The sequence below is a fragment of the Neomonachus schauinslandi genome, chromosome 3 (genome assembly GCF_002201575.2).
Source record: "Neomonachus schauinslandi chromosome 3, ASM220157v2, whole genome shotgun sequence".
Taxonomy (NCBI): domain Eukaryota; kingdom Metazoa; phylum Chordata; class Mammalia; order Carnivora; family Phocidae; genus Neomonachus; species Neomonachus schauinslandi.
The window spans coordinates 84660936-84688079 of record NC_058405.1 but is presented as its reverse complement, the minus strand read 5'-3'; the positions used below and the strand labels follow the sequence as shown (position 1 = coordinate 84688079).

At 37.0% G+C, this 27144-nt stretch overlaps 1 protein-coding gene across 1 annotated transcript in view; it reads right to left on the bottom strand.

Moving 5' to 3' along the window:
- The window catches only part of MAP3K2 (mitogen-activated protein kinase kinase kinase 2), an 85246-nt gene that overhangs the window by 26721 nt on the left and 31381 nt on the right, over positions 1-27144 (bottom strand). The window contains exons 2-3 of the mRNA XM_044913246.1: positions 2956-3024; positions 614-732 (exon numbers count right to left, since the gene is read on the bottom strand). Of these exons, the coding sequence (XP_044769181.1) occupies positions 614-732; positions 2956-2962 (126 nt within the window). The 5' untranslated portion in view covers positions 2963-3024. The remainder of the gene's footprint in view (positions 1-613; positions 733-2955; positions 3025-27144) is intronic.

Below are 27144 nucleotides of genomic sequence, written 5' to 3'. Positions count from 1 at the left end.
ACCAAGATCTCTTAGTGTTAGCACCATGGGTATGAGACACTTGCTAATCCTGTTGGATGGAAATATAGAATACTATAGCCCCACTTTTTGTGTTGAACATCCCAAACAAATTTTATTTATAAAAATCAAAATGATACTCATTTGTAAATAGAATAATATACTATTTTTAAACAAAAACAATTTGCTTATCTTAAGTGCTTTAAGAATGGATGAAATATCAGCATTAGAGAGCAGTTATCACATTAAATGAAACTCTAGCACACCCATTTGGAAAAATGTATCACAAACAACAAAATATTTGACTTAAAAGTGTAAAAGATGGGCGCCTGGGTGGCTCAGTTGGTTGAGCGACTGCCTTCGGCTTAGGTCATGATCCTGGAGTCCCAGGATCGAGTCCCGCATCGGGCTCCCTGGTCTGCTTCTCCCTCTGACCCTCCCCACTCTCATGCTCTCTCTATCTCATTCTCTCTCTCTCAAGTAAATAAATGAAATCTTTAAAAAAAAAAAAAAGTGTAAAAGACAAGACACTTTAACAAACCATCTATAAGCTCATGATATTCAAGACAACTCATATAACAACAATATGTATTTATTAAAATATTAAAACAAATACCTGCTTTTTTGGTGATGAAGATTTTGTTTTTCTGGTTTCCTGTAAAGATAAAGCTGGTCGACTGGCTTTATGAAGAACAGCCAAATCTTGCATGATTGAGTTCAAAGCTTGCTGATCATCTAAGTATTTTCAAAATAATATATACACAGAATTACAATTTCAATATTTATCACAGATATCAAACACAAAATTGATCATGAAATTTTATGCAAAATGCATTAATTTAACACAAAAAATGCATCTAGGACATTTTCAATGCCTACACTGTTATTTTGGTGAAATAAAATTTTTAATTATTTAAAAACTAAAGACAGGGGTGCCTGGGTGGCTCAGTCGTTAAGCACGTCTGCGGCTCAGGTCATGGTCCCAGGGTCCTGGGATCGAGCCCCGCATTGGGCTCCCTGCTCAGCGGGAAGCCTGCTTCTCCCTCTCCCTCTCCCCCTGCTTGTGTTCCTTCTCTCGCTGTGTCTCTGTCAAATAAATAAATGAAATCTTTAAAAAAGATAAAAATAAAAAATAAAAACTGAAGACAAATAACATTAAAACTGCACTAGACTCAAGCACTAGCATCACACTAGATTTGACATTTAAGGCAAGATAAAGCCATTCTGATTCTTCTAACAATGTAACATCCTAGTATATGTGTCAAAACAGCCCCATCACAACAAATTACTTTCTGTGACTCCTAAATAAAACATCAAAAGAACATCTAAAATTTTAATTAAAGCAAGTTGGGTGGGGAAAAAATAAAAGACTTTCATCATTATTTGGCATTTATGTTCAAAGTACGAATTCCTTTTAGAGTTTTTCATCAATACTTCAAGTCAGAAACAAAAGGCTTTATCTGTGGATAATGACCTACTGATATTTGGAAGTGTTTTCTTGAACTTCCTCACCATAAAGTTCAACAAGACTACAAACATTTAACAGACTATTTAATGATCTCAGCCAGTAACAACTTAAAAGGTAATAATGTAAGAAAAACGCATTCCTTAGAAAATAGTAGTGAATCCATAAAACTAAGTGAAAAGATCATGAACCATGAACTTTTAATTTCTTCCAAATATATCAAAAATTTCTTTCTAAGATGTAAGCATGAATCTCCTAGTAATACCAATTACATGCTCTCTGGAAAAGTTCAGAGACAATTTAATTGATTTTCGCTAGTAAATCAATTCTACTAATGATAATCAGCAAATGGTCAATAAAGGAACTGAGGGACTTTTACAGTTTACATTTTAAAATGTAACTACTTTGGTGAGCAGTAATTTATGTTTCAGAGTAGTAATAATTAAAACATCTTTATTCTGTAAGGAGAAATCACTAAAAAGAATGTGGCAATTCAATGGCTTCATTAGCCTTTCAAACACACAAATAGCTAACTTCTCTAATGTATTATTTTTTTATAACACTCAAATATATTCTGCTCTATAATGAAACTATTTGCATATTAAAATTAAAATTAATGGTGCCAGAGGCTTATTAATAAATTCCAGGTTTTAAATTTTATAATCCTTTACAAACTATTCTTTAAAAAAATAAAATTTCATCATGTTAGCTTAGCCAAACAGCAACTGAGCTAGTTGGGTATAATGTAATCACAAAGTGCGTTCTGTCCACAGGTCTAAACCAGACTGTGTTACTTATTGATAAAAATAAATCTGCCCTTAAGGAAAAAAATTAGCTGAGAATGATCTCAATTGCAATAAAATTATCTCATGTAACCTTCTTGAGAAAAGTAAGATCCTTAATCCCATACTGGGGAGAAGGGAATTCTAATACTTACATGTATGTATATACGTTCTAATTATTTTCTTCATTAGGAAAAAAACACTTGAATTTAGAAATTTTCTCATGTTTAACATCACAATACTAAAATAAATGTCTGGCTTAAATCTCCTATCACATTTATATATACTAATTTCCTTGTTTAAAAAAATGAGTACATTTTTTCTACTGTAGATGTAAAAAAGTAAAGAGGACCATTTGAGTAAAAGTAACTTCTTAGGTAGATGACATACAAACGAAGGGCAATTTAAAAGGTTTCTTCATCTAGTATTCCCTCTGGACATCAGACTCTAAGTAAGTCCCAATCCATCTTAGCAGTTTATTCTGAATGTCCCTACTAGGATATCCTGCATGACATGCTTATTCCAAATCTGTAACTTAACTCAAAAAGTGCTTTAATCAAAAATCTATTAAGTAAATAAATACAAAACATTATATAAGTCTACATCATAAAACTTCATTTTAAAAATGTTTTTCATACACACAGAGAAAAATTTTTCTTCCCCATTTTATCCCTTAATTACAGACAAAAGTTGCTTTTAGTTTGAACTCACCCATCATGGCAACCAGCTCAACAATTTGAAAATTAGGAAAATGGTTCTTCCATCAGCATTCTTTACTGCCTTAGGAAGAGAAAAAATGAACACATTAGTAATAAAAAGAAAGAGAAGAGGCAGCCACACACAAAAAAGTCAGAATAAATAACAATGAGAATAATACAATATTAATACTTTATACACTTTGCTGGGGAGAAGTGTTTTTTGCAAAATACTGAATTATTGAGAATGAACTAAGGATCATTATTATATCCCACATTAAATTTAACTCAGTATTTTTCAGGATCCTATCTAAGCTAGAAAAAAAAACCAGAATTTTTCAAAGTAAAAAATCTTTTTTTCCTTCCCCTCGCCCAAAATAAAAAATCTTTTTTTATTAAAAGATTTTATTTATTTGAGAGAGAGAGCAGGGGAGGAGGAGAGGGAGAGGGAGAAAGAAGGGGAAAGAATCTTAGGCAGACTCTGCGCTGAGTTCAGAGCCTGACTCAGGGCTTGATCTCACAACCCATGGCATGATGACCTGAGCCAAAACCAAGAGTTGGACTCTCAACTGAGCCACCCAGGTGCCCCAGAAAAGTCAAAAATCTTAGGAATAATCCAATAAACTCAAATTCCTACAGGGCAGATATAAAAATGAACAGAAAAGGTCATGTTTAAGGACAAAAAAGGAGAACATCAAAAAAATAGTAAATATCTACAAAAATTCTCTCTTCCAAAAAAGAAAAAATTGTCAGAATCAACTTTTTCAGAACTCTAGAACTACCCAAAGGCTTGCAGTAATCTGGGCAGCACTTAAGAATCTTGGTAAAAAGAGAGCCTCTGGGGGCGCCTGGGTGGCTCAGATGGTTAAGCGTCTGCCTTCGGCTCAGGTCATGATCCTGGAGTCCCTGGATCGAGTCCCGCATCGGGCTCCCTGCTCAGCGGGGAGCCTGCTTCTCCCTCTCCCTCTGCCTCTCTCCCTGCTCATGCTCTCTCTCTCTCTCTCTGTATCTCTGTGTCTCAAATGAATAAATAAAAAAATCTTTAAAAAAAAAAAAAGAGAGAGCCTCTGACCTTTCCTATTCCTATCTCTACCCTTACCCCTAGCTCCAAAATAGCAATGTAAACCAACAGTCCACAGTCACTGTGAAAATAAGCAGCTTGACTGCCACTGGAGAGGGCAGAAAGGGACTGGAACTTCTTCAAAATCCGATTCCAAAAAAAATGCAATACGACCTATCTAGTGGTTGGTCAATAGAACCAACTTGAAGGCTGATTTTATTTAACCTGAGTAAAGTTCTTCCAGTGCAAAGAGCTTGGGGTGTTTGCTGAAACCTACCAAGAACAACTGCTGCTATCTCAATGGTCTGAGAAAGGGGAGAACTACTGGGGCAAAAAATAGGTTTTAGACAAGTTGAGGAATGAGATTTCAGTAAGGAGGTCTGAATAGCTCAACAGATTCCTGGGACTCTGAAAGTCAAACATATGCCCAGAACTGTTGCATAATCAAGAAAGGCCAAAGGAGGCCCTAGGCTTTCACCTAACAACTGAACTAACTGAGCAATCTTCAATGACCACACACAACACAGAATATAAACTTTAAAAAAATTAGTGCCCAAAAGTCACTAAACAAATTAAGAACAATAAACAAAACACACCGGAATGGGAGAGAAATCTGATTTCCAGAGGTGACATACTATTTTTTTCAAGAAAAAATTATGAGATATATAAATACAGTATGACCCATACATGGGGGGAAAAAGAAACCAGCAGAAACTGACTGTGAGGGAGCCCAAATGTTGGACTAACTAGACAGAGAGATTAAATCAGCTATTTTAAATATGTTCAAAGAACTAAGGAAGTCATGACTAAAAAACTGAAGAATGTATGAGAATGAGGACTCATCACAGAGAATGTCAATAAAAAAACAAAAATTTCGGGCGCCTGGGTGGCTCAGTTGGTTAAGCGACTGCCTTCGGCTCAGGTCATGATCCTGGAGTCCCGGGATCGAGTCCCGCATCGGGCTCCCTGCTCGGCAGGGAGTCTGCTTCTCCCTCTCCCACTCCCCGTTTGTGTTCCCTCTCTCGCTGTGTCTTTCTCTGTCAAATAAATAAATAAAATCTTTAAAAAAAAAAAATAAATAAATAAATAAATAAATAAATAAACAAAAATTTTAAAAAGGTACCAGACAGATATTTCAGAGTTGGAAAATATAGTATCTGAAACCATTAAGCACACCAACATATGCATAATGGGAGTCCCAAAACAAGAGGAGAAAAAGAAAGGTGCATAAAGACTATTTCAAAAAATAATAGTGAAAAACTTTCCAAATTTGGTGAGAAACAATTTACACACCCAAGAAGCTCAACCAACTACAGGTAGGATAAAATCAAAGTGATCTACACCTAGACACATCACACTAAAACTGTTAAAAGATGAAGAATCTGAGAGCATCAAGAAAGAAGGAACTCATCATGTACAAGGGATGCTTAAGTGATTTTCCGTGATAACCTAGGAAGGCAGAAAGCAGTGGATAACATTCAGAGTTCTGAAAGAAAAAGACTACCAACCAAGAATTCTATATCCAGCAAAACCATCCTACAAAACTGAAAACAAAATTAAGACATTCTTACATAAACAAACACAGAGAATTCATTCTAACTAGAACTGCCCTACAATAAAATCTTTAAAAAAAAAAATACAAAAGGAGTCCTTCAGGCTAAAATATAAAGGACACTGGACAGTAAATCCAATCTACATGCAGAAAGAGCACAAGTAATGGTTATTAATTATATATCTAAAGAAAAAAGACCACAAAAATGTTTTTTGTTTCTTTTCATTTCTTCTATGAATGTGATAGGCACAAAAATGTTCCACCCCAAAGGTGTCCATATCTCATTTCCTAGAACGTTTACATATATATTACCTTACGTGGCAAAAGAAACTTTGAAAATATGATACATTAACAAATTTTTTTTTAAAGATTTTATTTATTTATTTTACAGAGAGAGACACAGCGAGAGAGGGAACACAAGCAGGGGGAGTGGGAGAGGGAGAAGCAGGCTTCCTGTGGAGCAGGAAGCCCGATGCGGGGCTTGATCCCACGACCTTGGGATCATGACCTGAGCTGAAGGCAGTCGCTTAATGACTGAGCCACCCAGGCGCCCCGATACATTAACAAATTTAAGATGAGGATTACCCTGGATCATTGGGGTCAGACCTAACATAATCACAGGGATCATTATAAATAAAGGAATAAGCAGGAAAGTGAATGTCAGAGTGATGCTACATAATAAAGTCTTGATCAGTCACTTTTGGCTTTGAAGATGGACTGGGATAGCCATGAGCTAATGAATATGGCAGCTGCTAGAAAGTGGGAAAGGCAAGAAAAATGAATTTTCCCCTAGAGCCTCCAAAAGGAGTACAGCAATGCTGACAACTTGATTTTAGCCCAGTGAGACTCATTTCAGACTTCTGACTTCCAAAACTTTAAGACAATAAACTTAGGTTGTTTTAAGCCACCAAATTTGTGGTAACCTGTTACAGCAGTATGTAGTGAGTATTTAAGACCACACCTAGTTTCTATGACTTGCTAGAGAACTCAAAAGACTCAGCAATAGAGCGCCTGGGTGGCTCAGATGGTTAAGCATCTGCCTTCGGCTCAGGTCATGATCCTGGGGTCCTGGGATCGAGTCCCGCATCGGGCTCCCTGCTCAGCTGGGAGCCTGCTTCTCCCTCTGCCTCTCTCTCTCTCTGTCTCTTATGAATAAATAAATAAAATCTTTAAAAAAAAAAAAAAATATAGTCACACTGACAAGCTATAATTTATTATGGCAAAAGGATACAGAGAAAAATCAGCAAAGGGAAAAGGCACATGGGGCAAAGTCCAGGGAAGATCAGGGCTAGTTCTTAAGGATCTTTTTTTAATAGAGTCACATAGGACACAGTTAATTGTTCCTGCCCCCACCCAGACATGAGTTATGACAACACATGTAAAATGTCACCAACCAGGAAAGATAAGAGACTCGGTACCCAGGGTTATTAGAAGCTGATCAATAGATATCCTCTGCCTAGCACATACGAAAATTCCTAACTCCCAGAAGAAAAGCAGGTGTCCAGCATAAACTATACTGTTTGTATAAGGAGCTTAGGCACAGTGAGCCATTATTAGCAGTTAGGCAGGTGTGGACCCTGGTAAGTCTTCAGATGCTAGCCAAGGGTGGACCTCTGAAGCAGTTCATTCTAACGATATGCAATGAGGCCTACTATGTTAATTCTTTTCTACACAAGCAACAACAAGAAATACACAGGTTTAAAGAAACTGCATAAAGCAATGATGTAAAGTGTTTTGTTGGGCACATAATATATAATTTCTATAACAACAGCACAAAGGGGAAGAGTGGAGTTATATAAAAAAGTGTATGTGTATCACTAGAATTAAGTTGGTATAAACCCAAACTACATTGTGTTAAATTATTAATTTTAATCCCAGCTCAACTATACAAATAAACTTTTAAAAAGTTGCAAAAAAACCAGAAGAAATAAATTAGCACACTAGAAAATATCTAACGCAAAAGAAAGCAATAAAAGAAAAATGAGGAACAAAAAAAAGACATAACACACATAAAACACCAATATAAAGTACCAGATATAATTCTACCCACGTATAATTACATTAAATATAAGTGGAATAAACAAACCATTTAAAGAATAGAGATTAGCACAACAGATTAAAAAGCACTGATCCAACCATATACTGTCTACAACAGACACATTTCAGATTCAAAGACAAAAAAGAATAAAAGTAAAAGATGGAAAAAGATATACCATACAAGCAGGAGTCAGAAAAGCCCTGCAGTGGTTATACTAATAGAAAACAAAATGGAATGCAAAAATTGTTATTAGACACAAAGGAGAACATTTATAATGAAAACATGGCCAGCTCATCAACAATATATAGCAAATATAAACATGTATGCACCTAACAACAAACTCTCAAAATACAGGAAAAAAAATTACAAAATTGAAAGAAATAGATAATTAAAAAATAATAGTTGCAAAAAATAAAAATAAAAAATAATAGTTGCAGATTTCAAACCCCATTTTCAACAATGGATAAAATAGAAAAATCAGTGAGAAAACAGAAGACTTGAGTAACACTATAAAACTTTGACTATTAATAGACATCTATACAACTTCAACCCCAAAACAGCAGAATACACACTCTTCAGAAATGCACATAAAACATTTTCCAAAACAGACCATATGTTAGGCAATAAAACTAATCCTGGTAAGTATAAATGGACTGAAGTCATATGAAGTATGTTCCCTGACAACAATGCAATGCAATCAGAAACTGATAACGGAAGGAAATTTGGGAAATTCACAAATGTGTGAAAATTAAACACACCACTAAAGAACCAAAGAGTCAAAAAAGAAGTGATGAAAAAAATCAGAAAATACTTTTGGATAAATGAAAATGAAAACATACTGACACTTACCAGATGCGCCTAAAGTACAACTTGGAGAGAAATTTGTAACTATAAATGCTCATATTAAAAAATGGCAAGGATCTTAAATCAGTAACCTAAACATCTACCTTAAGACCCTGGAAAAAAGAGCATCTGAAACCCAAAGCAAGCAGAAGGAAGGAAACGATAAGGATTAGAGTGGAAATAAACTAGGAAATAAAACAATATAAATTTTTTAAACCAATGAGACAAAAAATTGGTTCTTTAAAAAGAGAAATAAAATTAACAAACTTTTAGCTAGACTAATGAAGAAAAAAGGAGAAAACACAAACAACTAAGCTCAGGATTAAAGACAGAGCATTACTATCAACCTTACAGGAAGAAAAATAAGCAAATACTATGAACTATATTTCCAATAAACTAGATCACCTGGATGAAATAAATTACTACAAACTACCAAAACTAACTCAAGAAGAAATTTAGAAATCTGAATTCAATATAAAAATTAATGAGACTGATTTAGAAATGAAAAACTTTCGGCAAATAGAAGTCAAAACCAGATGCCTTCAAACTTTTAAGGAAAACTTACCACAAATTATTAAAACATAGAGAAAGAGAAAGAGTACTGAAACCAGTATTACTCTGATAACCAAACCAGACAAAAACATTACAACTAAACACCCAAATGAATATAGATATAAAAGTCCTCAACAAAATACTAAAAAACCTAATCTAGAACATGAAAAAAAGAAATTATACACTATGAATATGTGGGATATATCCCACAAAAGCAAGGTAGGTTCAGCATATAAATATCAATGTAATAAACAGCATTAATAGAATAAAGGACAAATTTTTTTTTACTGGGGAAGATGGCAGAGGAGTAGGAGACCTAAATTTCGTCTGGTCCCAGGAATTCAGCTAGATAGGGATCAAACCATTCTGAACACCTACGAACTCAACAGGAGATCAAAGAAAAGAATAGCAGCAACTCTCTGAACAGAAAAGCGACCACATTCTGGAAGGTAGGACGTGCAGAGAAGTGAATCGAGGCGATGTTCAGGAAGACAGACGGTGGGGGGGGGGGGCCTCTGTCAGCCCCTATGGGCAAGTGATAGAGCAGCAGAGCACAAAATCAAAAATTTTACAAGTCTGCTCCGCTGAGAGACGTCCCTCCAAGGGCTAAGCGGGAGGTGGAGTCCTTGCTGGGACAGTGTGGTCTGAGCACCCCCGGGGTCACAGAAAGACCGGGGGTGCCTGAGTGCGGCAGAGCTCCCAGGTATTGGAGCAGGGAAGCCAGCTACAGAGACGGAGCCAAGGAGTGGGCTCTCAGGTCAGGGTTGCCATAAACCGTGACACAGTAGGGCCACTGCTCTTCCAGCAGGGACCAACAAGCGGAAGATCTGGGGAGACTCCCCTTCCTCCCCCGGGAGGAGTGGCACAGGAGCGCACTAAAAAGGATTTGCTGGGTTTGGAGACTCCACATGGGGTCATGTGCCAGAGAGAGAAACGCTGAGTCACAGGCCAGGTGAGCACAGAGTACAGCCGGAGACTGGGGAGACAGGAGTGACTGACGGCTTTTCTCTGGGGGCTCACTGAGGAGTGGGGCCCCCGAGTTCTCGGTCCCTCCGGGGCGGAGACTGGGAGGCCGCCACTTCACTCTCGTCCTCCAAAGCTGTACGGAAAGCTCGCAGGGAAAAAAAGCTCCCAAGAGCAAACCCAAGCAGATTACTTAGCACGGACCGGCAAGGGGGGTGCAATTCCCCCTCCGGCAAAGACCTTTGGGAACCACGGCAACAGGCCCCTCCCCCAGAAGATCAAGAGGAACAGCCAGCCAAGACCAAGTTTACCGATCAATGAGAACGGCAGAACTCCAGCGCTAGGGGAATACTGCACATAGAAGTCATGGCTTTTTTCCCATGATTCCCTTTATCAACCAAAATCATCAATTCCTTTTTAAAAAAATCTTTTTTATTTTTCATTTTTAGAGTCATATTCTATCCCTTCATAGTACTTAACCTTATTTTTGGTATATATGTATAAGATGTTCTCTCTTTAAAATTTTGGGATACAGTTTCTTCTAACAGGCCAAAATATACCCAAAATCTCTAGTGTATGACTTTGTTCTATTCTGCTGCCTGATCACATTCTCTTTTTTAATCCTCTTCTTTCTTTATTCAACCAACTTCTTATCTTATCAATTCTTTTTATAAAATTACAATCATATTCCATCCCTTCATAGTATTAACCCTTATTTTTGTACATATATTTTTCTTTCTTTAAAATTTTGAGAGGCACTTTCTTCTAACAGAACAAAATACGCCCAAAATCTAGTGTGTGGCACTGATCTATGCACCAGACTGATCATATTTGATCACATTCTGTTTTGTTTTTTGTTTTTGGCTTTGTTTTTATCTTTTTCTTTTTCTTTTTTTCTTTCTTTCCCTTTCTCTTCCCCCAGTTTCAGGTCTCTTCTGATTTGTTTAGTGTATATTTTCTGGGGACGCTCTTACCGTTAGCATTTTGTTCTCTCATTCATCTATTCTCCTCTGGACAAAATGACAAGATGGAAAAAAATCACCTCAAAAAAAAGAACAAGAGGGAATACCAATTGCCAGGGACCTAATCAATATGGACATCAGTAAAATGTCGGAACTAGAGTTCAGAAGGACGATCTGAAAGATACTAGCTGGGCTTGAAAAAAGCATAGAAGATATTAGAGAAACCTTTCTGCAGAAATAAAACAACTAAAATCTAACCAAGTCGAAATCAAAAAGGCTACTAATAAGGTGCAATCAAAAATGGAGGCTCTAACTGCTAGGATAAATGAGGCAGAAGAGAGAATCAGTGATATAGAAGACCAAATAATGGAAAATAAAGAAGCTGAGAAAAAGAAAAATAAACGAGTACTGGATCACGAGGGCAGAATTCGAGAGATAAGCGATACCAAAAGATGAAACAATAATAGAACACTTGAGATCCCAAAAGAAGAAAGAGAGAGGGGGCAGAAGGTATATTGGAGCAAATTATAGCAGAGAACTTCCCTAATTCGGGGAAGGAAACAGGCATCAAAAGCCAGGAAGCACAGAGAATCCCCCTCAAAATCAATAAAAACAGGTCAACACCCCGACATCTAATAGTAAAACTTACAAGTCTCAGAGACAAAGAGAAAATCCTGAAAGCAGCTCGGGAAAAGAGATCTGTAACCTACAATGGTAGAAACATTAGATTGGCAACAGACCTATCCACAGAGACCTGGCAGACCAGAAAGGATTGGCATGATTATTCAGAGCACTAAATGAGAAAAATATGTAGCCAAGAATACTATATCCAGCTAGGCTGTCACCGAAAATAGGAGAGATAAAAAAGCTTCCAGGACAAACAAAAACTAAAGGAATTTGCAAACACAAAACCAGCCCTACAAGAAATATTGAAACGGGTCCTCTAAGCAAAGAGAGACCCTAAAAGTAACACAGACCAGAAAGGAATACAGACAATATACAGTAACAGTCACCTTACAGGCAATACAATGGCACTAAATTCATATCTTTCAATAGTTACCCTGAATGTAAGTGGGCTAAATGCCCCATTCAAAAGACACAGGATATCAGACTGGATAAAAAGGCAAGACCCATCGATATGCTGTCTGCAAGAGACTCATTTTAGACCCCAAGACACCTACAAATTGAAAGTGAGGGGGTGGAAAACCATTTATCATGCCAATGGACATCAAAAGAAAGCTGGGGTGGCAATCCTTATATCAGACAAATTAGATTTTAAACCAAAGACTGGAATAAGAAATGAGGAAGGACGCTATATCATAATTAAAGGGTCTATCCAACAAGCAGATCTAACAATTGTAAATATTTATGCCCCTAACATGGGAGCAGCCAATTAATAAAAGCCGATTAATAACAAAATCAAAGAAACACATCTACAATAATACAATAATAGTAGGGGACTTTAACACCCCCCTCACTGCAATGGACAGATAATCTAAGCAAAAGATCAACAAGGAAGTAAGAACTTTAAATGACACACTGGACCAAATGAACTTCAGTTATATTCAGAACATTCCATCCCAAAGCAAAAGAATACACATTCTTCTCAACCAACAGAATACACATTCTTCTCAAGTGCACATGGAACATTCTCCAGAATAGATCACATCCTAGGTCCCAAATCAGGTCTCATCCGGTACCAAAAGACTGGGATCATTCCCTGCATATTTTCAGACCACAATGCTTTGAAACTAGAACTCAATCACAAGAGGAAAGTCGGAAAGAACTCAAATACATGGAGGCTAAAGAGCATCCTACTAAAGAATGAATGGGTCAACCAGGAAACTAAAGAAGAATTTAAAAAATTCATGGAAACAAATGAAAACGAAAGCACAACTGTTCAAAATCTTTGGGATACAGCAAAGGCAGTCCTAAGAGGAAAGTATATAGCAATACAAGCCTTTCTCGAGAAACAAGGAAGGTCTCAAATACACAACCTAACCCTACACCTACAGGAGCTGGATAAAGAACAGTAAATAAAGCCTAAACCCATCAGGAGAAGAAAAATAATAAAGATCAGAGCTGAAATCAATGAAACAGAAACCAATGAAACAGAAACCAAAAGAACAGTAGAACAGATCAACGCAACTAGGAGCTGGTTCTTTGAAAGAATTCACAAGATTGATAAACCCCTGGCCAGACTTATCAAAAAGAAAACAGAAAGACCCAAATAAAAAAAATCATGAATGAAAGAAGAGAGATCACAACCAACCTCAAAGAAAAACAATTATAAGAACATATTATGAGCAACTCTATGCCAGCAAATTAGATAATCTGGAAGAAAAATGGATGCATTCCTAGAGATGTACCAACTACCAAAACTGAACCAGGAAGAAATAGAAAACCCGAACAGACCTATAACCACTAAGGAAATTGAAGCAGTAATCAAAAATCTCCCAACAAAAAAAAAGCCCAAGGCCAGATGGCTTCCCAGGGGAATTCTACCAAACATTTAAAGAAGAATTAATACCTATTCTTCTGAAACTGTTCCAAAAAATAGAAATGGAAGGAAAACTTCCAAATTCGTTTTATGAGGCCAGCATTACCTTGACCCCAAAACCAGACAAAGACCCCATCAAAAAGGAGAATTCCAGACCAATATCCTTGATGAATATGGATGCAAAAATTCTCACCAAAATACTAGCCAATAGGATCCAACAGTACATTAAAAGGATTATGCACCACGACCAAGTGGGATTTGTTCCTGGGCTGCAAGGTTGGTTCAACATCCACAAATCAATGAATGTGATACAATACATTAATAAAAGAAAGAACAAGAACCATATGATCCTCTCAATAGATGCAGAAAAAGCATTTGACAAAGTACAGCATCTTTTCTTGATCGAAACTCTTCAGAGTGTAGGGATAGAGGGTATACATATCTCAATATCATAAAAGCCATCTATGAAAAATCCACAGTGAATATCATACTCAATGGGGAGAAATTGAGAGCTTTCCCCCTAAGGTCAGGAACGCGGCAGGGATGTCCACTATCACCACTGGTATTCAACATAGTATTAAAAGTCCTAGCCACAGCAATCAGACAACAAAAAGAAATAAATGGCATCCGAATCAGCAAAGAAGAAGTCAAACTCCCACTCTTTGCAGATGATATGATACTTTATGTGGAAAACCCAAAGACTCCACCCCAGAACTGCTAGAACTCATACAGGAATTCGGTAAAGTGGCAGGATATAAAATCAATGAACAGAAATCAGTGGCATTCCTATACACCCACAACAAGACAAAAGAAAAATTAAGGAGTCAATCCCATTTACAATTGCACCCAAAACCATAAGATACCTAGGAATAAATCTAACCAAAGAGGCAAAAGATCTGTACTCAGAAAACTATAAAATACTCATGAAAGAAATTGAGGAAGACACAAAGAAATGGAAAAATGTTCCATGCTCATGGATTGGAAGAACAAATATTGTGAAGATGTCAATGCTACCTAGAGCAATCTACACATTCAATGCAATCCCTATCAAAATACCATCAACTTTTTTCAAAGAAATGGAGCAAATAATCCTAAAATTTGTATGGAACCAGAAGAGACCCCAAATAGCCAGAAGAATGTTGAAGAAGAAAAGCAAAGCTGGTAGCATCACAATAAGACTTCAAGTTCCACTACAAAGCTGTAATCATCAAGACAGTATGGTACTGGCACAAAAACAGACACACAGATCAGTGGAACAGAATAGAGAACCCAGAAATGGACCATCAACTCTATGGTCAACTAATCTTCATTAAAGCAGGAAAGAATGTCCAATGGAAAAAAGACAGTCTCTTCAACAAATGGTGTTGGGAAAATTGGACAGCCACATGCAGAAGAATGAAACTGGACCATTTCCTTACACCACACACAAAAATAGACTCAAAACGGTTGAAAGACCTAAATGTGAGACAGGAGTCCATCAAAATCCTAGAGGAGAACACAGACAGCAACCTCTTTGACCTCAGCCACAGCAACTTCATCCTAGAGATATTGCCAAAGGCAAGGGAAGCAAGGGCAAAAATGAACTATTGGGACTTAATCAAGATAAAAAGCTTTTGCACAGCAAAAGAAACAACCAACAAAACCAAAAAACAACTGACAGAATGGGAGAAGATATTTGCAAATGACATATCAGATAGAGGACTAGTATCCAAAATCTATAAAGAACTTCTTAAACTTAACACCCAAAGAACAAATGATCCATCAAGAAATGGGCAAAAGACATGAACAGACATTTTTCCAAAGAAGACATCCAAATGGCCAATGGGTGGCTCAGTTGTTAGGCGTCTGCCTTCAGCTCAGGTCATGATCCCAGTGTCCTGGGATCAAGCCCCACATCGGGCTCCCTGCTCCGCAGGAAGCCTGCTTCTCCCTCTCCCACTCCCCCTGCTTGTGTTCCCTCTCTCACTGTGTCTCTCTCTTGTCAAATAAAAAAATAAAATCTTAAAAAAAAATTTACAATCACCTGATAATTAATGATATTGAGTACAATTTCAGAATGCTGTTTACAAGATCAAAGGACACGACAGGTTGAAAGTGAAAGGACAGAAAAAGATATCCCATGCAAACAGTAACCAGGAGAACTGCAGTGGCTACACTAATATCAGACAAAATAAACTATAAGTCAAAACTGTTACAAGACACAAAGAAGGACATTAAATATTGATAAAATGGTCACTTCATGAAGAAGGTATAACAATTATAAACATATATGCACCACACAGCAGAGCTCCAAAATATATGAAGCAAGCATGGACGGAATTAAAGAGAAATACATACCTACACTGTAACAACTGAAAGCCCAATACCCCACTTTCAATAATAGAGCAACCACACAAATCAACAAGGAAATAGAGGACTTGAACAACACTATAGACTAACTGGACCTAACAGACCTATATGAACATTCCACTCCAAAACAGTAGAATATATATTCTTCTCAAGTCCACATGGAATATTTTTCTGGATAGACCGTATGTTGGGCCACAAAAAAGTCTTAATAATTTAATAATTTAATAAGTTTGAAGTCAAAGTACCTTTTCCAATCATAGTGGAATGAAACTGCAAATAGCAGAAGGAAAACTGGAAAATTCACAAAGATGTGGAAATTGTACAGCAAATTCTTAACCAATGTTTCAAAGAAGAAATCACAGGGAAATAAAATACCTTGAAAAAGATGAAAACACAACATATCAAAACTTATGGGATGGGGCGCCTGGGTGGCTCAGTCGTTAAGCGTCTGCCTTCGGCTCAGGTCATGATTCCAGGGTCCTGGGATCGAGCCCCACATCGGGCTCCCTGCTCCACGGGAGGCCTGCTTCTCCCTCTCCCACTCCCCCTGCTTGTGTTCCCTCTCTCGCTATCTCTCTCTCTGTCAAATAAATAAATAAAATCTTTAAAAAAAAAAAAAAACTTATGGGATGCAGCAAAAGCAATACTGAGAGAAACTTAGAGCTATAAATACTTAAGATTTCAAAACAACCTAACTAGTTTTGTTGACTGTTTCCTTTGCTGTGTGAAAGTTTTTATCTTGATGAAGCCCCAACAGTTAATTTTTGCTTTTGTTTCCCTTGCCTTCGGAGACGTGTCTAGCAACAAGTTGCTGTGGCCGAGGCTGAAGAGGTTGCAGCCTGTGTTCTCCAGGATTCTGACAGATTCCTGTCTCACATTTAGGTCTTTCATCCATTTTAAGTTTATCTTTGTGTATGGTGTAAAGAAATGATCCAGTTTCATTCTTCTACATGTGGCTGTCCAATTTTCCCAACACCATTTGTTGAAGAGATGGTCTTTTTTCCATTGGACATTCTTTCCTGATTTGTCAAAGATTAGTTTGACCATAGAGTTGAGGGTCCATTTCTGGCTTTTCTACTCTGTTCCACTGATTTATGTGTTTTTGTGCCAGTACCATACTGTCTTGATGATGACAGCTTTGTAATAGAGCTTGAAGTCCGGAATTGTGATGCCACCAGCTTTGCTTTTCTTTTTCAATATTCCTCTGGCTACTGGGGTCTTTTTTGATCCCATACAAATTTTAGGATTATGTGTTCTAGTTCTATGAAAAATGTCGAAGGTATTGATAGGGATTGCACTGAATGTGTAGATTGCTCTGGGTAGCATAGACATTTTAACAATATTTGTTCTTCCAATCCATGAGCATGAAATGTTTTTCCATTTCTTTGTGTCTTCCTCGATTTCTTTCATAAGTGTTCTGTAGTTTTTAGGATACAGATCCTTTACCTCTTTGGTCAGGTTTATTCCTATGATCTTATGGTTTTGGGTGCAACTGTAAATGGGATTAATTCCTTAATTTCTCTTTCTTCTGTCTCATTGTTAGTGTATAGAAATGGAACTGATTTCTGTGCACTAATTTTATATCCTGCCATGTTGCTGAATTCCTGTATAGAGTTCTCCCAGATGTCCAGTGACAGATGAATGGATAAAGAAGATGTAGTGTGTACACACACACACACACACACACACACACACACACACACTGGAATATTACTCAGCCATCAAAAAGGATGAAATCTTACCACTTACATCAACGTGGATGGAACTGGAGGGTATGATGCTGAGCAAAATAAGTCAGTAAGTCAATCAGAGAAAGACAATTATATGGTTTCACTCGTATGTGGAATATAAGAAATAGCGCAGAGGATCATAGGGGAAGGGAGCGAAAACTGAATGGGAAGAAATCAGAGAGGGAAACAAACCATGAGAGACTCTTAACTATAGGAAACAAACTGAGGGTTGCTGCAGGGGAGGTGGGTGGGGGAATGGGGTAACTGGGTGACAGGCATTAAGGAGGATATGTGACGTAGTGAGTACTGGGTGTTATATGCAACTGATGAATTACTGAACTCTACATTTGAAACTAACAATGTACTTACTCTACGATGGCTACTTGAATTTAAATTAAAAAAGAAAAGAAAAAAACAACCTAACTCTACATCTTAACTAGTAAAAGAAAAACAAACTACACCTAAACCTTACAGAAGGAAAGAAATAATAAAGGTTAGACCAGAGATAAACAGAGAAGAGAGAAATAAAGCAAATCAGTAAAACCAAGAGTTGGCTCTTTAAAAAGATAAACCTTTAGCTAAGACTAAGAAAAACAGAAAAGATTCAAATAAACTAAAATCAGAAATGAAAGAGGGAACATAACAGAAATAAACACCATATGGGAGCAGTATAAACTGTACATGAAAAACTGTATAACCTAGATGAAATGGACAAATGTCTAGAAACCTAAAACCTACCAAGGCTGAATAATGAATAGAAAATCTGAACAGACCTATGATCAATAAAGCTATTGAACCAGTAATCATAAAACTCCCAACAAGAAAAGCTCAGGAATTTATCAAACATTGATAGACTATTTCTTCTGAAAAAATCCTTCCAAATTCTGAAACATTCTTCCAAAAAACTGAAGAGTAAGGAGCACTTCTTAACTCACTGAATGAGGTCAAGATTACCCTAATACCAAAGTCAGACAAAGACATTACAAGAGAACTATAGACCAATTATTCCTTATGAATATTGATGAAAAATTCAACAAAGTAACTAGCAGACCAAATTCAGCAGCACATTAAAAGGATTATACACCATTAACCAAGTGGGACTGATTACTGAAAGGCAAGGATAGTTCAACATATGAAAAATCAATGTAATATGTCACTAACATAATAAAGGGGAGAAAACACAAGATATCCTCATGTGATACAGAAAAAGCATCTGACAAAATTCAACACCCTTTCATGATAAAAACACTCAACAAACTAGCAATAAGAGTAAACTTCCTAACCTTAATAAAGATCATACAAGAAAAGCCTGTACTTAATATCAAATCCAGTAAACAAAATGAAAAATAGTAGAAATGATAAATACAAGAGTAAGTTTCAAAGATTAAAAATTTTTTGTTTTTGTTTTAAGATTTTGTCCAAGAAAGAGAGAGAGAGCACACGCATAAGCAGGGGAAGCAGCAGGCAGAGGGAGAAGCAGGCTCCCCACTGAGCAGGAAGCCCGATGCAGGATTCAATCCCATGAGCCTGGGATCATGACCTGAGCCAAAGGCAGACACTTAACTGACTGAGTCACCCAGGCATCCCTAAAATGTTTTTTTTTTCCTTCTCTTAAGCTCCTTAAGAAACACTGTATAAAGCTCACACACACACACACACACACACGCCCCATTCCACTCAATACAAAAATATATATGTTCTTTTCAAGCACCCATAGAACATTCACCAAAATGGACCTAGGCCATATCCTGGGTCACAAAATAACTCTCAACACATTTTTTTTTTTAAAGATTTTATTTATTTATTTGAGACAGAGAATGAGATAGAGCATGAGAGGGTCAGAGGGAGAAGCAGACTCCCTGCCGAGCAGGGAGCCCGATGTGGGACTCGATCCCGGGACTCCAGGATCATGACCTGAGCCGAAGGCAGTCGCTTAACCAACTGAGCCACCCAGGCGCCCCTCTCAACACATTTTCAAAAAATTGAAGTTATACAAACTATGTTCCCTGATGATAATACAAGCAAATAAAAATAGACAACAAAAAAATCTCCAAACATCTGGAAATAGAACAGCTAAAAGAGAAAGTCTCAAAATTTTTTAATATACAGAATTAAATGGAACTAAAATATGTAAAACTATGTAAAACACGGATAAAGGAGTGATAAGAGGGAAAATTATAGTATCATGCTGGGCTGCTGCTGTACCATACACCTCCCTCCCCCAACAGATGCCCTACCTAATGTCCTTTGGGCTCTTGCAAATATGGAAAGGGGTAAAGCAGAAATGAACCCTGTGGTACTGGATGGGACTGGAGGTTTCATTATGAAATAATTTTTTTTAAATATGTACAGATAAAGAAACAGATAAATACAGATGTACATACACACAAACACACACACATAATGTACCTATATGTTTTATAGCTCTGTCTACTGAGACCTGAGAGCACTGACATCCTATTCGGAAGGTGTACACCTGCTAGATGCTGGTTTCTAAATACCAATCTCCAAGAGGTACCAAGGCTCCTTGAAAATGTTATTCTCAGGTATGAATCAGGTAACTGTAATATGAGCCTGGAACATCTTACTGTGTCAGAAAGAAAGGATACAAAGAGTTATGGGACAAGTCAAAAGGACACAGGAATCAGTTTGAAGAGATTCTCACTGGCCAAATACAAGACATTTTGAGCAAAAAAAAATGATACATTACAACCACTGAATAAAAAAGGAATCCATGAGTCCACAGAAACATTATTTTTAAAACGAATCAATAAAAGGGAGAAGAGGAAGTTTTCTCTTTCTTTGACACTCAAAGTACTGGTGCTTGAATGTAAACTAATAAATTATATGTAATGAAATTATGAAATCACCATTTGGCAATTATCAACAGTAAAAATTCAGCCAAGAAAAATCAATGAGTGCTGAAATCCATGTGTAAAAGTGTGATGAAGAATGAAATATTTAGTCTCAAAATACCTTCCCCCCCCAAATATTCATTAACTATAAAGAAAAAAAAAAGAGTACCCTTTTTAGTGTAGAAACTTGGCAGAAAGCTTAGTGAACTGATTGATATTACAATCACCAATAATGGGCAAATTAAAGTCATTTACCACCTGACAGGATGCATTGAGAAGAATATTCACCTCTGTGATGTTTCTGCCAAAATAAAACAACCTAAACTGAATCATGGGGAAGCATTATTAGACAAACTCCAACTGAGAAATATTCTAAAAATTAATTACTCTATAAACTTCAAAACTGTCAAGATCAGGAAAGTCAAGGATCATGGAGGAACTGCTCCAGATGGAAAAACACTAAATAGTCACAACAATAAAATACAAAATATGATCCTGATTTTTGCTAAAAAGGATATTATTTGAGACTACCCAACTTTGAATGCATTCTGTGGATTAGATGATACTACTCTATCAATGTTAACTTTCTTTTTTTTTTTTTTTTAAAGATTTTATTTATTTATTTGTCAGCAAGACAGCAGGGGGAGTGGGAGAGGGAGAAGCAGGCTCCCCGCAGAGCAGGGAGCCCGATGTGGGACTCGATCCCAGGACCCTGGGATCATGACCTGAGCCGAAGGCAGACGCTTAACCGACTGAGCCACCCAGGCACCCTATCAATGTTAACTTTCTGATTTTGATGGATGTATCCTGGATATGTAAGAAAATGACTTTGTTGATAGCAATTACAAACTAGTATTCTACAGTGATGAGGCCTCATATGTTGGCAACTCACTCTCAAATGATCAGAAAAGAAACTTCTTTATAACCATTTTTGCAACTTCTAGAACTTAAGGTTATTTCTAAAGAAAAAAAATTCAAACCAAGAACAAAGTTGAAAAAACATAAATATTACCTATTCATTCACAGTCTTCTCCATCTCATCAAAAACAGGAAAAAAAATTTAAAACCCTCTATTTTTCCAGTTGCTCAAGACAAAAATCTTGGAATATCCTTAATTCCTATCATTCTCTCACTCTACATTCCAAATCCTGTTAGCTTTTCCTTAAAAATATGTATCTCTGCCACCATCATTCCATTCCAACCCATGATTACCTCCTTACAAATTACTGCAAAAGCTTCCTATCTAACCAGGCTGTTTTCACCCCAAGCACTCATACAATTTATTTCCCATACAGCAGTGGATAAAAGCCAGTGGGTAACAAATTGTAACACATTCAGACAATCAAATATTATTCAGTGTTAAAAGAAATGACCTATCAAGCTGTGAAAAGACATGAAGAAATCTTAAATCTGTATTACTAAGTGAAAGACCCCAATCTAAAAGACTACTATATGAGTCCAACTGTATGATATTCTGAAAAAAAACAGAACTCTGAAGACAGTAAAAAAGTCACTGGTGACCAAAAAAAAATAGAAAAAGAAAAATCAGTGGTTGCCAGGGGTTGGAAGAGGACGGGCAGGAAGAGAGATGTGTAAGAGGAGCCATCAAAATGGACACAAGTCGTTATGTACTTGTCCAAACCCAGAGAATATATAATACTAGGAGTAATCCCTAATGTAAACTATGAACTTGGGTGATTATGAGGTATCAGTCTAGGTTCATCAATTGTAACAAAAGTACCACACTGGTGGGAGATGTTGATAATGGAAGAGTCTATGCATAAGGGGGTGAGGGGCAGAAAGTATGTGTGAAATCTCTGTACTTTCCCTTTAATTTGGCTGTGGAACTAAAATTGCTCTAAGAAAAGGTCTTAATTAAAAAACAAAACAGAGGAAAAAATAAAGTCAGAGCACGTTAATTCTCTCTCTGCTCAGAACTTTTCAGTAGTTTCTCATCAAATCTTGAATAAGATCAACAGTCCTTGCCAGGGGTTACATACCCATATATAATCTTGTCTTCCCAATCTGTACCTCCCCCACCCTGGTTTTACTGAGATATAACTGACTTCCCTACCTCTTGCCATTAGGTTCTACTACAGTAAAGGTTACATTAAATGACACTGCTGGATGACTCCTCTCAAAAAAAGAAGGCTGCAGCACCTGGGAGGCTCAGTCAGTTAAACATCCGCCTTAGGCTCAGGTCATGATCCCAGGGTCCTGGAATCAAGTCCTGCATCAGGCTCCCTGCTCAGTGGGGAGTCTGCTGCTCCTTCTGCCCCTCCCCTCTGCCCATGCTCTTCTCTCTCTCTCTCACTCACTCTCTCTTGCTCTCAAATAAATAAAAATCCTAAAAAAAAAAAAAAAGCTATTTAGATGCTGGTAGCTGAAAACATAGATATTCACAGCAATACACTCTCATGATTCTCCATCTCCTACCCCACCCCCCACATCTCACCTGTCTTCTTTAGAATCCCTTCCTCCATTATCTGGATGTTAAATATCAGTGTTATTTGAGGTCTGATTCTCACACTATCGCTCTTTTCATTCTATTGGCTCTCTTGGAGCAACATCTTTTCCTCTGATTACAACAACCACTACCTATAAGCTAATAACCCTCAAATCTTTATCTCCAATCTATAGCTCACCTTCACATTTCAAATTACAGAAAATAATCGGAAATTTCCATCCAGGGCCATATGCTAAGGATGGCAAGCAATAAGCTAAAAAGGGCACTGACTTATTTCCCTCAGTCTCCAGACTGATTATATCAAAAAATTAATTTGGTAAACCTTTGTATTTATTACACACAACCAAATATATTCCCTGATATACTGAGATATTGAGAAGATGAGGCTCTGGGCAATTACTCCCTGATTTTACCATTTACATATGGGATTCCCTCATAAAACTGTCAGAGTGTCAGACTGGAAAACCTTATAATTTACAGGGCACTGGATAAAAAGTATTCTAAAGGGTTTGGCCTCAACAATGGAAAAAATTTTGTGATGGACTAATTGCTGCTCTGGTTCCGCCTAACAAGCTTAAAAGTTAAAAACAAAATACAAAAGGATCTGTTTCTAAGTAACTTACCTAAATCCCAGAACAAAGAATATTTGTAAGAACACAAAACTGCAGGGCCCAAGAAGGTAAAATTCATAATTTGTGGTATCAAATCACAAAGTACCAAGTATGAAAAGGAGAAAAACATGATTCAATCAATACAGACCCAGAAACAAAGTCATTAAAACAGTTGTCATAGCTACATACCATATGTTCAAGTAGAGAAAAGATGTTAAGTACACACAAGGAAGATAACTACTTATTTATGTGTTTAAGATTTATTTACTTTAGAGAGAGCTCACATGCATGAGTGAGGGGAGGGGCAGAGGGAGAGGGAGAGAATGTCAAGCAGACCCTCCACTGAGCACAGAGCACACTGTGAGGCTCAATCCCACAACACTGAGATCATGACTAAGCCCAAATCAAGAGTTGGATGCTTAACTGAGCCACCCAGGCACCCCGAGAAGATTATTTTTTAACGGAATTTTTATAGATGAAAAATATAATGTTTAAGACCAAAAAATACAGTGAATAGGATTAACAACAGTAAATCAAACAGCGGAAAAAAAAAATTAGTGAACACATAACCAAAAAGTGATTTAAAAAATGAAAAAGTAAAAAGAGTGGGGAAAAAATGGAGAGAACATCAATTAATGCTAAAAAAAAAAATTGAAGCAGCCTAATAAACATGTAAGCAATATCCTGAAATGAGAACAGGGCTAGATGGAAAGTATATTTGAAGAAATATCTAAACCATTCCAAAACTGTGTGTACAAGAAATATGAAGAATACTATACCAAAGTAAATCACAATCAAATTACTTAAAAGACACATTATATACATGGAAACAATAATGATGACAGCGGACTTCTCAACAAGAACAATGTAAGCCAGGGATGCCTGGGTGGCTCAGTCAGTTAAGCTTCTGCCTTCAGCTCAGGTCATGATCTCAGGGTCCTGGGATCAAGTCCTGCATTGGGCTCCCTGCTCAGCTGGGGGTCTGCTTCTCCCTCTGCCTCTGCCCCTCCTCCATGCTTGTGTTCTCTCTCTCTCTGACAAATAAATAAATAAAATCTTAAAAAAAAAAAAAAACAATGTAAACCAGAAGACGGGGGAACAACATCTTTAAAATACAAGATCATCCTCATCTTACAATGGGGTTATGTTCCTATAAATCCATCGTAAGTTGAAAACACTGTAAGTCAAAAATGCATTTAATATACCTAACCTACCGAACAATGTAGCTTGGTATAGCCTCCCTCACATATACTCAGAATACTTATATTAGCCTACAGTTTGATAAAATCATCTAACATGAAGCCTATTTTATAAAAAAAAAAAAGTGCTGCATATCTCAGGTAATTTATTAAATAATGTACTGAAAGTGAAAACCAGAATGGCTGCATAAATACACAATGGTTGTGAGTGTATTGGTTGCCTTCCCTCATAGTCGTGTGGCTGACCAGGCGTTGTGGCTGGCTGACCAGTATCAAGAGAGTATTTGTTGTACCACATATCGCTAGCCTGGGAAAATATAAAAATTCAAATATCAAAGGACAGTTTCTACTGAATGTATACCATTTTCAAACTACCCATAAAGTCAAAATATCATTAGGTGGAACCATTACAAGTAAGGGACCATCTGTCCTGAAAAAACAAAGAAACCGTCAACCTAGAATTCTAGACCCAAAAACATACCTTTCAAAAATAAAGGGGGGGAAAAAAAAAGCCTTTTACAGATTTTTTTTTTTTTTTTAAAGCTGAAGGAAATCTTCACAAGATCTGCTCCAAAAGACAAAAAAAAGTTAAAGGGAGTCATTCAGGGAGAAGGATAATGCCATCAAATATAAGTGAGGCACAACACAGAGAAATGAAGAGTACAGGAAATGGCAAATATGTAGATATACATACAAGAAATGTTTTTCCTATTTTAAAAATCTCTTTAAGGGGTGCCTGGGTGGCTCAGATGGTTAAACGTCTGCCTTCGGCTCAGATCATGATCCTGGAGTCCTGGGATCAAGTCCCACATCAGGCTCCTTGCTCAGCAGGAAGCCTGCTTCTCCCTCTGCCTGCCACTTGCCCCTGTTTGTGCTCTCTCTCTCTCACAAATAAATAAAACCTTTAAAAAAAAATCTCTTTAAAAAGGTAAATGTGGGGGTGCCTGGATGGCTCAGTTGGTTGAGTGTCCAACTCTTGATTTCGGCTCAGGTCATGGTCTCCAGGTCATGGGATCAAGCCCCACATCGGGCTCTGCGCTCAGCGTGGAGACTGCTTGTCCTTCTCCTCCTTCTCCTCCCCCCCGCCTGTGTTCCTTCTCTCATTTTCTCTCTCTCTCCCTAAAATAAATAAAATCTTTTAAAAAATAAAATAAAAGACATAAAATAAAAAAACTGAGACACCAATATACCTCATTACCATAGACACAAAAATACATAACTAAATTTTAGCAAACTGGATCCAGGAACACTTGAAAAGAATAATATATCAAGACAAGTAATATTTATTCCAGGAATGCAGAATTGGTTTACACTGGAAAATAAATCAATGTAATTCACTATATTAGCAAACTAAGAAAAGAAAAACCATCATCTCAACAGACACAGAAAAATGCATTTGACAAAACTGAACACCCATTCCTGATTTAAAAAAAAAAAAAAAAAGGTTCCTATCAAAGAATAAAAGGACCCTTCCTCAACCTGATAAAGGCATCTAGGAAAAACAGTCAAAATCTTTTTTACTGATGAAAGACTGAATGCTTTCCTCAAGATCAAAAACAAGGTAAATGACAAAGGGGTCTAAATGACTCAATGAGAAAAGAATAGTCTTTTCAACAAACGGTGCTGGGACAACTAGATAGCCACATACAGAAGAATGAAGTTAAGCCCTTTCTTTACCATATACAAAAAATTAACTCAAAATGGATCAAAGACAGACATGTAAGAGCTAAACCTGGAAAATTCTCAGGAAAAAAAAAAATAGCACTAAATCTTTATGACCTTGGGCTAAGTAACGGTTTCTTAGACATGACACCAAAAGTACAAGCAACAAATGAAAAAATAGGTAAAGATTTCATCAGAAGTAAAGACCTTTGTGTTCCAATGGATACCATCAAGTAAGTGAAAAGATGCACAGCAAAGGAAACCAACAAAATGAAAAGGCAACCTACCAAATGAGAAATATTTGCAAATCATGTATCTGATAAAGGACTAATATCCAAAATATGTAAGGACCTCATAAATATGAGTGAACATTTTCCAAAAAAGAAATACAGATGGCCAACAGACACATGAAAAGATGCTCAACATTACTAATCAGGAAAATGCAAATCAAAACCACAATGAGGTATTAACTCACACCTGTCAGAATGGCTATCATCAAGTAGACAAAAAATAACAAGTGTTGGCAAGGATGTGGAGAAAAGGAACCTTGGTGTACTGTTGATGGGAATCTAAACATGTAAACTGGTATGGCCATTATGGGAAACAATATGAAGTTCTTCAAAAAATGTAAAACTGGAAATACCATATGATCCCATAATTCTACTTCTGGAGATTTACCTGAAGAAAATAAAAACATTAACTTGAAAAAATATATGCATCCCTACGTCCATTACAGCATTATTTACTTGTAATAGCGAAGACACGGAAGCAACCTAAGTGTCCATAGATTGCTGAATGGATAAAGAAGATGTCTCACACACACACACACACACACACACACACACACACACACACACACACA